This window comes from Perca flavescens, chromosome 3, assembly GCF_004354835.1.
Source record: "Perca flavescens isolate YP-PL-M2 chromosome 3, PFLA_1.0, whole genome shotgun sequence".
NCBI classification, from domain to species: domain Eukaryota; kingdom Metazoa; phylum Chordata; class Actinopteri; order Perciformes; family Percidae; genus Perca; species Perca flavescens.
Genome location: NC_041333.1, coordinates 20,233,570 through 20,245,707, shown reverse-complemented (window position 1 = coordinate 20,245,707; position 12,138 = coordinate 20,233,570). Strand labels below are relative to the sequence as shown.

General features: G+C 39.3%; 1 protein-coding gene across 2 annotated transcripts in view; it reads left to right on the top strand.

The window, feature by feature from the left end:
• The window catches only part of gria4a (glutamate receptor, ionotropic, AMPA 4a), a 98,019-nt gene that overhangs the window by 47,746 nt on the left and 38,135 nt on the right, over positions 1-12,138 (top strand). For both annotated transcript variants that reach the window (XM_028572852.1, XM_028572851.1), the window contains exons 8-10: positions 4,244-4,411; positions 5,841-5,945; positions 6,688-6,798. In XM_028572852.1, coding sequence (XP_028428653.1) covers positions 4,244-4,411; positions 5,841-5,945; positions 6,688-6,798 — 384 coding nt within the window. The remainder of the gene's footprint in view (positions 1-4,243; positions 4,412-5,840; positions 5,946-6,687; positions 6,799-12,138) is intronic.

Here is a 12,138-nt window from a genome sequence, read left to right as displayed (position 1 = left end):
ACACTCACATGCAGTCACTTTCTGAGGACACGCACGCTCAGAGCTGCAACTTTATATTGATGGTCATATTCTTTTATTATTGGAATGTCATTTTTCACCCTAGGACCTGTGTTAATTGGCTTATCATAATTCTTAGATTGACCTGATGAATTTTCATTAGTTGATGGCAGCTGCATTAATTGATCCGTTGACACGACAGTTGGTGTGTTTAATGGAGGTAAACTTATTATGCATGTGTGTGTGTGTGTGTGAAAGATAGACACAGTGAACATGCTTAAAAATGCAAAACCAGGGTAAACACAACTGCAAGTGCTTTCAACTTTCAGAACTTTGTGAACATATTTGATTAAGTGCACTTAAAAGGTTCTATTCCCTCTTTCTAAAATTATGTTTTACCAATGCCTTTTGCAAACAAGGAAACATGATTTTGGTGATTTAACACAATTACACAAAACCAGATATCTCTAGTGACAACATATGCTTCCAAATTGCTCTAGGCTTATTGGTGCTGTGAAAAAACTGAGCTCAGTTAGCCTTGGGCCAACTCGTAGCCTAAGGCCAAGTAGAACTCCGGTCTAATAATGTGTGGTGTGAAAAGCACTATGGGGACATGTCGCTTTCACACTGGAGACTGGATTTTGAGCTGGCTGCTTTTAGCCATCAATCAAAATCTCTTAACCCAGTCATTCTCAGCTGCTATGCCTTGAAATGAGCTCTCGTGTGCCTAGAGATTTTGTTGAAGAGTGATGACAATGACCAGTGACCTGGCAAAGAAATATATTAACTTCATCAAAATTCTGCCACAGTGCTTATGATCACTCATACAGTATCTTCTCCAAGTTATAGCCTTTTTGGAGCTAATCACACGTTTCACCTAGTTGCATGGTCAGAATATGAATAGGTTCACAACATCTGTGTAAGCATATTTAACAGATAATGGGGCTGCCTTTTTCAATATTTGTCACCAGACACCAGTGCAAAGCTCATTTGATAAATTAAATATGCGTTTCCAAATGGTTTTAAAGCTACTGTCTTAATTTTTCATTTCAATTTCTCATCTCATTTGACAACAAAAATGAATGAAAGAGCTTTGTGTTATTCAGTGTGTGATTAACCCAGCCTCTGCTATATTATGCTACCTGACGCTCAGTCTATGGTGAGATTATTTAAAAGCATTAAAAAGCAGACACATGTACACAGTTTTTGCACTGAATTTATAAATTGTTGCGTATATATTTCCTCTTTAGCTACACACATGCATGAGGCGAATGGCCACTCACGCTGTTGTCCATACATTTTGTTTTTACATGTTCAACCTTTGGGCACAAATCAGACGTGTGCTTAGCTTGACACTGGCATCATCCTTTATTGGTGCCACATTTACTTTTGTTCATTATGCTGATGTTGTGAGTCATAAGGGCTTGATGATTTATTACACAACTGTTATCTGATTTGCATAATCAATATTCCAATATTACTTTACGAGTCCAAAGTACATGAATACATGAATGAATTAATGAAGACTACAACTTCTTATGCTTGCAACATCACTTTATCTCACTCAGGTCATTTCTTTCATAAAAGTCTTCATACACATGGTGTAAAGCATGAAAGCAGCTATATATATTTTAATGCACTGCATACATTTTTTTTATGAATATTAGCTTCTGTGTGAAAAGTGGCACATGCTTTCTTGCATACATCATTTATAAAACTGGTCTTTGGTCTGGTATTGAATGGTAGAGTAAACTTTTCAAATTAAACTTTATCCTTTTGAGAATGGTTGTTTACACAATTTTCTCCGTTTTGAGTTGGTGGATTTTAGCTGAAATTTTGAGATTTTAACTGAACCGAATTGGGTGTTTAAAAGAAAAAGCCCATACTGTTTTCTATGTGTCCCATAGGTGTCTCTGTCCTTCCTGTGACAGAAACAGAAAACAGTATGCTAGTTGGCTCAGTTTTGTTATTTTCTCCTTGATTTAGATGCTATAGCCGTCATATGTCAGTCGCACGCCTAAAGGCTTCTTTAGTTTCAAAGGGGAGGGATGAAAGGAGGATGACATGGTTGTGCAGCCTTCCAAAACGCACCTTGTAGGATGCAAAGCAAGGGATGTTAGTAAGAGAGAAACCTACCCGCAGAGGCGTAGAGAGCATCGGCAGTCTTTCAGTCGACTTCCCTCTTCCCTTCCGTTTTCATTTGTTTCCTTTCATGTGAAGGCAGCCTGCTGTGTGTTTGACTGCCTCTGTCTGTGTGTCTGTGTGTGGGCTGGGCGGATTTGTTTCTGCTGAGAGTTGTGGTGTTGTTCCCCACTGCGCTGTGTTACCTATGATGAATTTGTCAGACAATCTGTCAAGATCACCACTACTTTTAAGAGTTTCATTTGAGAACAGATACTGGTCATTTCTTACCCTTTCTCATACTTACTGTCACATTTCAAAGGTCCCTTAAAACATGTAATTTTTAACTCTCTTCTGAAGTGCCACATTCTATTTTAGAATGATACTACATTACTACTAAATCTTGGGAATTCACATTTCACCATCATAGGGAATTCCCTAACTAAGTGGATTTAAGTCATGGATTTAAATACGTTTTAATGTCATTTTAATGGCCCAGTGATTGTATTTGAAAACTATAAGCTTGTCTAAAACTGGCACATTTACGGTGACGTTACATTTACAGTGATGTTGATTGATGTTCACCGATGTTAACTGTGGAAGTCAAATAAAAGTCAGAGCGGTGAGATAGATTGAGGCACAGGTCGGCATATTTACATACTGGTGAGGATAGTTCATATGGAGTTCAAATGTACTCAGGTCTGATGCAATAATACAGCTGTTACCTGAGATCAAATTGGTTCCCATTTTAGGCACAGCCCTGCAACACTAGCATATTCTACTTTGGCTTTGTAAATCACAGACAATGTGTGCTGTGTAGAAAAGAGAAAAAGACAATATGAATGTTTTGTTTTAATGCTACTGAGCACCAAACACATGATGTGACATGATTTTGCTTTCAAATGAATTTGGATTTCCAACATTGAAATGACTGGACTAGAATACTGTTTTGGAAATATTTATTTTAGTAAATTTAGTAAAGTCAGTGTCGGTTTCCACACAGGGTCTCCTTAAAGCTACATTGTGTAAGAATTTCTCCCATCTAGCAATGAAATTAAATTAACCAGCTATCAGGTTCCCAAATATATGCAAGCTAATGTTAGTAAAGTATCAGAGCTATCGATAGTCTGTATACTGTACGAGATTAATAATGTAAGGCAATGTTTACAGTGTAGGAGAGAAGCAACGGAGGTTTGTGTTTTTAATATATTTCTCTGAACAGTATGAACAATGTCAATGAAACCGAAATTAGCTCTTAGTATCTCCGTCGTTTACACGCAGCTGTTCTAGCTGTAGCTAGTCTGTGTTAGAACTGCACATGACGTGAGTTGTCTGCCAGGGAAATCACGACATATACAGTATGATTACATTTATGTTACAAGGTAGACAATCCTTTTTTCATCATTGACGCAAGGAAAATTATCCTTAGATGTTGTTCTAGCGTTATGCACAACCATGCTATGGTTAGCCAAGCAACTATAAAACTTTGAATTTACACAAATAGGCAGAATTACCTGTCGAGAAGAAAGCAGGCAACTTCAGCATCCCTTTTTAAAATCATTGCTCCTTATGAGCTCTTTACATCTTGGAAAAGCCACTCCAATATTAACTTTGGTCTTGTTGCTTTCCCTGTTGCGTTGTCATTTTAATTCTTTTTTTAACTTCCTTGGCGACTCCATTATCTTCTCCCCCTCCTTCCCTGGCATTCGTCACGGTGCCACTGAGTTTAAAAGCGCAAAAGGCAGAGGTATGTCCCTCTTTGGCTAATGTATTGCGCAACATGGCAGCCGTCATTCGAGAATACTTTGATTAGTTGGTGGAAGTAGTTACACATGAATGAGCACATATTGTGAAAGAACAAAGGGGTTTTTGCTAAGAATCAACTTAGCAAAAATGACACAATGGAGCTTTAAATTTTCACAGGAGACGTTTTAATGCCTCTCTCTCGCTCATTTCAAATGTTTGCATTACCTGAGAATTAATTGTATGACGGGACTAATCTCTGTTATACTGTGTACTGACAAAGAAGAAGTTTTATTTGCCTGTCTAAAAAAGTTTAAAAACTTATAACATTTCTTTTCCTTATTCGGTCTCTTCTTTGTCCCTGTTTTCCTCCATTCTTCAGTATACCTCAGCTCTAACATATGATGGAGTCCTTGTGATGGCCGAGGCCTTTCGCAGCCTTCGCCGTCAGAAAATTGATATCAGTCGCCGTGGCAACGCTGGTGACTGCTTGGCCAATCCAGCTGCTCCCTGGAACCAAGGAATAGATATGGAGCGTGCACTTAAACAGGTTGGTACAAGTTTAATGTTGTATAGTTTAGTCAAGACAGCTTGCGGAACGCTTAGACAGATGTTCACACACACACACACACACACACACACACACACACACACACACACATATGCACAAAAGCAGTGAGTAAAAAAGCTGTCATGAAAAAGGGAAAAAATGTTCCAGAAATCAATGCCGACATTTATGTGTTATAAATTCTTGTTGGGACTTTGATGGAGTACCCATCAGCCTGCAAACACTTGCTGTAACACTCAAACTTGTATTGCTACACTTGTGGGGAAATTGTAATGACTTTCATTTCCTTTCATTACTCAGGTACTTACCATAGCAATAACAATAAGCACTATACACTATATCTTACTACACCCCTTACCCTAACTTGATAGTCACAATTCTAACCTTAACTCCAAACCATGTCTTCACTCTCAATTCCTTGTCAACATTGTGGGAACAGAAGTTTTGTTATCTGATAAATTATTTGCATTTTATGAACTATTCATATTCTATTTCAGGAAAAAAATCCTTGGTGCTACATAATCCTCAAGATCTGCTTTAAATCAAACCCCATTTTTGATACTATTTATGGTCGCCATTTTTTCTGCAATAGACATTAAATGTATTTACATCAAGTAATTATCCCTGTGACGTGTCTTGCTTAGGGACACATCGGTTGATGTATTGCAGTGGGATTTCGAACCCAGATCTCCCACACCAGTCAAGTGACACATCCACTGCGCCGAGTAATTATCTCTATAGCAGTTTTCATTGTAAGAAAGGGGGTCTGCGATTCTTTCACTGGATTCAGATTCCCTACCTAAGCACAAGAACTAACAGGAAATTATGCATTATTATTAATTATAATTAATTAATATAATTATAATAATTATTATTATTATTACGTTTGTAATATTATCCCATTGTTATTGCTAATGTAGTTTCACTTTGCCAGACCTATCTACACAGCGCTGCAGAGGAAGGTCTGGCTAGTCCACACAACATTCCTGAATAGGAGAATTAATGGTCATGAACCAAGCAGGCCTGCCTTGTTACATGATCCAAATGTTCCTTAAAACTTACAATTTTCCGCCTGTAACGTTGCTCAGAGGTTCCGCTAAATATTGCTTGATTTTGGAAAATTATTTTAAAGTACAAAAGAATCTTTGGTGTTGCTTTAAATCTTCTACTGTAACTACTTGTAAAAGACTGCTTGTTTGGCTGCACTGGAAACAGATACAACACTTATTTTAAATTCCTGACAAGTAGCTGCTCAAGGAGTGTTTCTCCAGAATTCTTGGACTTTGTCTTACAATCAGTAACTTTGGGTGTTGCCAAATCACTCTAGTCTGAAATCCTAAGGATTACAACTTTAAAGTGCTTTGTCTTTATTTGTCAGCAGTCATTACTTTCATTGTTGCTATAAATTCAGGTGCGCATTCAGGGCCTGACTGGGAATATTCAGTTTGATCACTATGGTCGGAGGGTCAACTATACCATGGACGTGTTTGAACTGAAGAGCAACGGACCCCGGAAGGTAGGCTCCCTTCTCATGGCTTAGAAACAAAGACAAACAACAAACGCATGTCTGCTGCATGTTTCTTTTTTCATCCCTCATGGTGGTTGATTGTTCAAAATTAATTAAAATTGTATTTACTGGTTAATGATCTCCATTATTGTCAATAATTAACTGTATTGCTGCAGTTTTAGATATCTTTAGATAACTGCAATTGAACCATTGCAGCCAGAGTTGTAATAGCTTTTTGGAGTGTGCATTGGGGAACAGCTGACAGTCAACCTGGAGGTACACAACACTGCACTTACATAAATAAGAAGAGTTTCAACATAATCCTTCTTCATAATAGCAAAAAGTAGGAGGAGCAGGTTCAGGTTGCAAGAACTTATAATTTCTCTTTACTGGGAAAAAAAAAAAGTATACATGCAGTGCCTTTAATTAAGAAATAACACCATGTTCCAGCTTCTCAAGTGTTCCTTTGACAGCAATGTGTGTTTATTGAAAGTTCTTGGCTCACACTCAATGTCTCTCAATATCTTCTACAGTTCCAATGGGAAATCTGCTGGAGTGAGCTCATTCTGTTGACACATTTTTTTTACTTTTTTTTTCTCTCTTCATCTCACATATGTTCCATTATTTTTTTTATATCTTTTTTTTTTTGTGTTTTTGTCTATCTTGATTTCATTGTGAGCATTTTAAATTTCACTTTTGCATGAATTCCACCATAAAGACTCATTCTCGTTCTGTTATCACTCTCTCTCAGATTGGCTACTGGAACGACATAGACAAACTTGTGTTGGTCCAGAATGAAAATGTTCTGTCCAATGACAGCACGTCGATGGAGAACCGGACAGTTGTCGTGACAACCATCATGGTAATGTACCCTCAAACTGCTTTCATTTCTGCATATGGGTTCTGTTTGAGATTTGGCTTAGGCTGTTCTTCAACACTCACAATCCGGCTATCCAATTCACCTAAACCTTGCTTTCACCTGAGTTTTCAGCTCACATCTGTCTCATGTAGAGGCGAATTGTGCATTTGTGAATGACACATCAGGTGCACAACAGGTGATTAATACCCCATGTTACACGTTCAAAATTCTTTCTTTTTTTGCAAAGCACGATCAGGTGCATGTACAGGGAAAGGGAGGGAGGATGATAAGCTTAGTTTTTAAGGAAAATTAGTTTGACAAAGAACAGGACTAGGTGCAGTAATGACCAATTTATTACAGGCATGGTTTTGCTGCTGCACAGTGGTTTCCAATCTGGGGTTTGGGACCCCTACAGGGAATTGTAGGACACATGTAAGGGGTCACAAAAATGATTAATAACAGAAAAGGAGAAAACAATACATATTTCCACAAAAGGTGAGGAAGTCACTGTACAAGCTACAGATAGAGTTCAGGTTTGAGGCATGAGTTTACTTTAGTTGCCTAATAGGATACTTTCAATGTCAGAAAGCCAGGGGATGAAGTACAACATGTGGATGTGATATGGTAGAGTTTTGTTAAACTCAGGTTGGAGCAGAATGAGCTGTACGAGTTGAAGAGAGCTCTCAGAGCACAGCCAAGAGGGAGTGGCATTTGTCCAGCTGGAAGATTAAACTAATGGCTCATTAGTAGGCAAATCTAAAACTGACCTCAGATCACCATTTAGAAGTGACCTCAGTCCAGTCTCCTCTAATGGCTTTCACATAGACACTGGTCTGCAGCCCAGTATAATTACTTCTCTTTCTTCTACAAACACGGATAAAGGAGGGCTAATCGGTGGATTTGTGCACATCCTCTGCTTACATTTGATTTCACTTCACCCATCTGCAGCCTTTTTATGGTGGCCATCCTCTTCCTGTAAATGCAATCAGTCTAATTCAATTGGGCATGAAAATGATGCAAGTGAAAGCAACTCAAAAGACTAATTTCAGCCGAGTGATAAAACAACCAACAGAGGCTTGAGCATTGACAATTCAGCATTTTGCTTCAAGCCACGTTGCTTCTTCTTTTAGCAAACTACTTAGTCTGACAAAAACACCTGTAGTTGTACTGTAGTACTCATACAACTACCTATAAATGGATACATGTTCAAAGATGTTGATTTAATATTATAATTAAAGTCTACAGTGCCTCAAGTGGCCAGAAGTAGAAGTAACCAGTCAGGACTGCACAGAGGAAAACAACCACACATGCTGCAGGAAAGAGTTCAGAAGAATTAATTCAGCTGGACTAAATGTCCCCAGTGACAGTCCTGCCTCCAGACATGCACCCTTCAATTGGCAATATGTTAAAACTCAGTGCTGTGTTTGTGTTTGTGTGTGTGTGTGTGTGTGTGTGTGTGTGTGTGTGTGTGTGTGTGTGTGTGTGTGTGTGTGTGTGTGTGTGTGTTGCCAACAGCCAGGCCCAAGACAAGCAAATACAAACACATCAGCACAATCAAATACATTAAAGGGCAAGTTGTTATTCTGTGACAAAAATCCTATTTTGAATATGTGTATATTATGTTAATATACCATTACTTAGATCACACTGTTGTTGTCCCTGTGGCTGTTTGGCTTGTGTCTCTAATTACATTAAATTGATGTGGTTAGAAAAGAGATGAGTGTGCAACTCAGAGTTTGGCCTTACTGCATACGTCTTTTCGATGCGTGTTCCTTTCCTATTTCTTCTCACCCATGTCTGTCTGACTGTTTCCAACGCCACTATCATCTCTCTCTCACTCTCTCTCTCTATCTCTCTCCCTCTCTCCTTCTCTCCCTCTCTCCCACTGTCTTTCTTTAACTACACTCCTCAACCCCACACCTCTTGATTTTACCTCCATGCCTCTTCCACCTGCATATTTCTCTGTGGATGGTGACCTCAGCAGGCCTTGGCTAATGTTAGCTCAGCCACCTCCTCCTCTTTACAGCCTCTGATGATGAGGAAGCCACTTCTGCGACACTGATGCCGGGTCTGCAGACAGAGCGACAGACTGAAACAAAGACTCCCCTGAGTCGCAGACCCACAGGAAACACAGACGACAGACGGACTGACCGTATTGAAATCTCTGTACAAAAAACTCAGTGTGCCCTGTTTTTGTTTTGATGGCTTTGATTGCTTAAAGAAATATGTATATTTGTTTTTTGTTTTGTTTTGAAGTTATTGTCTTTGTTCAGAAGTGGTTAGCACTGCATTGACATGGAAGAAATGGCAAAAAGGGACTGAAGCTGCATTGAGCCTGTGAGGTACTGGGATGCCTTGCTCGCTGTGCTCCTGTCTTCCTCTCACGACAAAAGCCAGGGATTCTGTGGCGGCTGTCAAGATTTGACATTTGGCCACACAAAATCACCAGACCATCAGACAGCCATGTTAATTCAGATTTTTTTTTTTCTTTCACTTCTTTTGAGGACACCACAATCACCACCGCCTTCTCTGCTACACTACAGAGAACCGGAAGGAAAAAATGACCTCACCGAAATGTCTTATTTTATCTATCTATCTATAAATATTGTTTTGTATATTTTCGGAGAGTGATGCGTGGACAGGTCCTCATATAAGTTCCTACATTTTGCATCCCTCAACTTTCGATATCGCTCTCCGTCTATCTTCATCTTTCTGCTCTGCCACTCTGTTAATCTACTCAGTCATGCTTACTCTGCCATTTTTCCTCAACTGTATTCAGTTCCAGTGAGAGCTCCACGCTTGAATAGAAAGGTATTCAACACTAGATCCCTACACTTCACATTGTAGTGGTGCCATTATAAATGTGTTGACTTGTCTATAATGTAACTTTCACACTAGCATTATAGCAAAGTGAATTAATGGGAACTGATTGTTAAGCCTGTTTGCATTTGCCTGTACTAGAGTACACTTACTATACACCCCTGATGACTAGGGTTGGGTACCAAAACGCGGTGCCAATAGGGCATTGGTGCCGATGTAAACGGTAGTAACAAGACCGAATAATAACGAAAATTTCAGTGCCTCATTTCGGTGCCTGACTTTACACTACACTTGACAGCAGGTAACGTTAGCCTACCTTTACCTAGCAGCTGGATTAAACACGGTTAAAATGCTGACAGCTAACGTTAAACAGTGTAAAGTGTGACTGTATTTCACTGTAGAGGATTCCAACACTGGGACGTAACGGTCTGCTCTGCAGCGCAGCAGCAGCCGTAAAACAGGTAGCCTTGTTGTGCATTCCCAGTAATTGTAAAATACCCTTTTCCCATCTGGTGGTTGTTTTTTTCATTCAACAGCAATTTACTGGTGAAATAAGTTATTGTTAGAAGTTATAGTTATTACATTATTATTAAATCTTTAATTTTGACAATGGCCTTAGCAATAAACAACTTGCAGACTGTTGGTTACTACCCTTCTTTTTTTTCTTCGTTTTTTTTATTTTATTGAAAAGTACCAGTTCAGGCACCGTTTTAAAAGTATCGCTTTAGCACCGGTATCAGAAAAAACCCAAACGATACCCAACCCTACTGATGTTTTTCGGCCTTAGTTAACGGCAACATACAATGCTCCTTGTGCTTCTCCTAGTGATTTGTATGGTTAATTGGCTTTAATATAATATTACATTATTAAAAAATTCTTTAAATGTATTTTTTTATGATGGATGGATTACCAAAAGGTGTAGCACACAGAGCTTTAAAGAAACCTGTACAGTCCACTCACTGTTAAATTTTCTCACACAGTGTGTTTATAAATGAAAGGTCAATATTCCTATCCCACAAGGCTCTTCATTAGGTTACAGGACACTCATACATAGAGCTGAAGGTAGGAAAATGACATTAGGGAGGTACATTATTGTTGTGATCGTATAAAGTAGGTCAAATTACATAAATGGAAGACCAAAAAAAAACAAGTTCAACTAAAATATATAAAACTAACAAACGTGTTGTGGATGCTGGTTGACTGGCTGATTGATTGAGTGGGTGTTGGTTCAGTCATTATAGGGAGATAGCAAGGCTTTTTTTCGGTTGGCTGGTTAGTTACCTGGTGGACTGACTGGACTGTGGCTGGCTGACTTTCTGGGAAAAGCTTTTGAACTGGCAGGTTGACTCGGTTACAGACCAACTGGCATTGTGACTAACAGACAGGGTACTCACTGACTGCTGAACTGCCTTGCTCTCTTTATGGTTGAATAATCATACTGACTCATTGGCCAAATATGAGACTGGGCAGATGATCATGTACTATAATTGCAGTAATGAATGAATGAACTGATTGACCAATTTGACTGACTGAAATAGGCTGTGACTAACTGACTGCCTGGCTTGCTTCTTTGGCCATCTGAACGAGTGGCTCGCAGGCTTATTAAATGTCTCGGTGGTTGCCTATATGTAACTCGTACTTGAAAGTCTGGCCTGTTAAATGCTGAACTGATTAAACATCTGGCTGGCAGCCTGAATTAATGACTGGACAGTTAGGTGACTGTCCAGTCGGGTGCCTGTCTTTTTCACTGGCTGGCTAACTGGCTTACATAGCAAGTCCTGTCTGCCTTTTGGCTCCTGTGTGAAGTGTTTCATGTCTTATCAGCCCCAACCATTTGCTTCTACAAAGCTGTTCTCCCTCCTTCCCCCCCACCCGTTTTCCCTCTCTGTCTTCTCTTGCTTTCCTTACTCTTTTCCTCTACATTTTTCACGTTCACGTCATATTCTCTCTTCCTCTTCATCTCTCCTTCACACTTTCCCTTTTTTCTGTTCCTATCTCTCTTCTATTTTCCCTATAGCCATCACTGTTTGTATTCTGATCTGCTCCTTCATCTTTCTTCTGTAGTTTTATGCAGCCAACACTCCTCACATCCCTCTCTCCATCCACATTTCCCCCTGTTTCTCTTTACCATGCCCTCTCTTTCTTTTCCTTCCCTCCCCTCTTCTCACCTGTAATTTCTCGCCATACCCTGACTTACGATGCAATATGCAACACCCAGACATGATAAAGTAAATACATGTACGGTTATCAAGTACACACACACACAAACACACTCACACACAGCATTTGAATCATTAGCTTCACACCAAGACAAAGGCTTCTGTGTCAAACTGATAAGAAACCTTAAGGAGGCGTTAAAGTGAAACCACTGCCACTGTTGGATGAGCTCCCACTGGTATGTATGTGTGTCTGTTTCTGTTGCTTACATGATGCTATATTAAGTAGCCCACTCTGATTTCCAATGTTGTAATGTAACAACATACAAATACTTGTAAGAAGGCTATTTTGCTTCACTTTTCATTC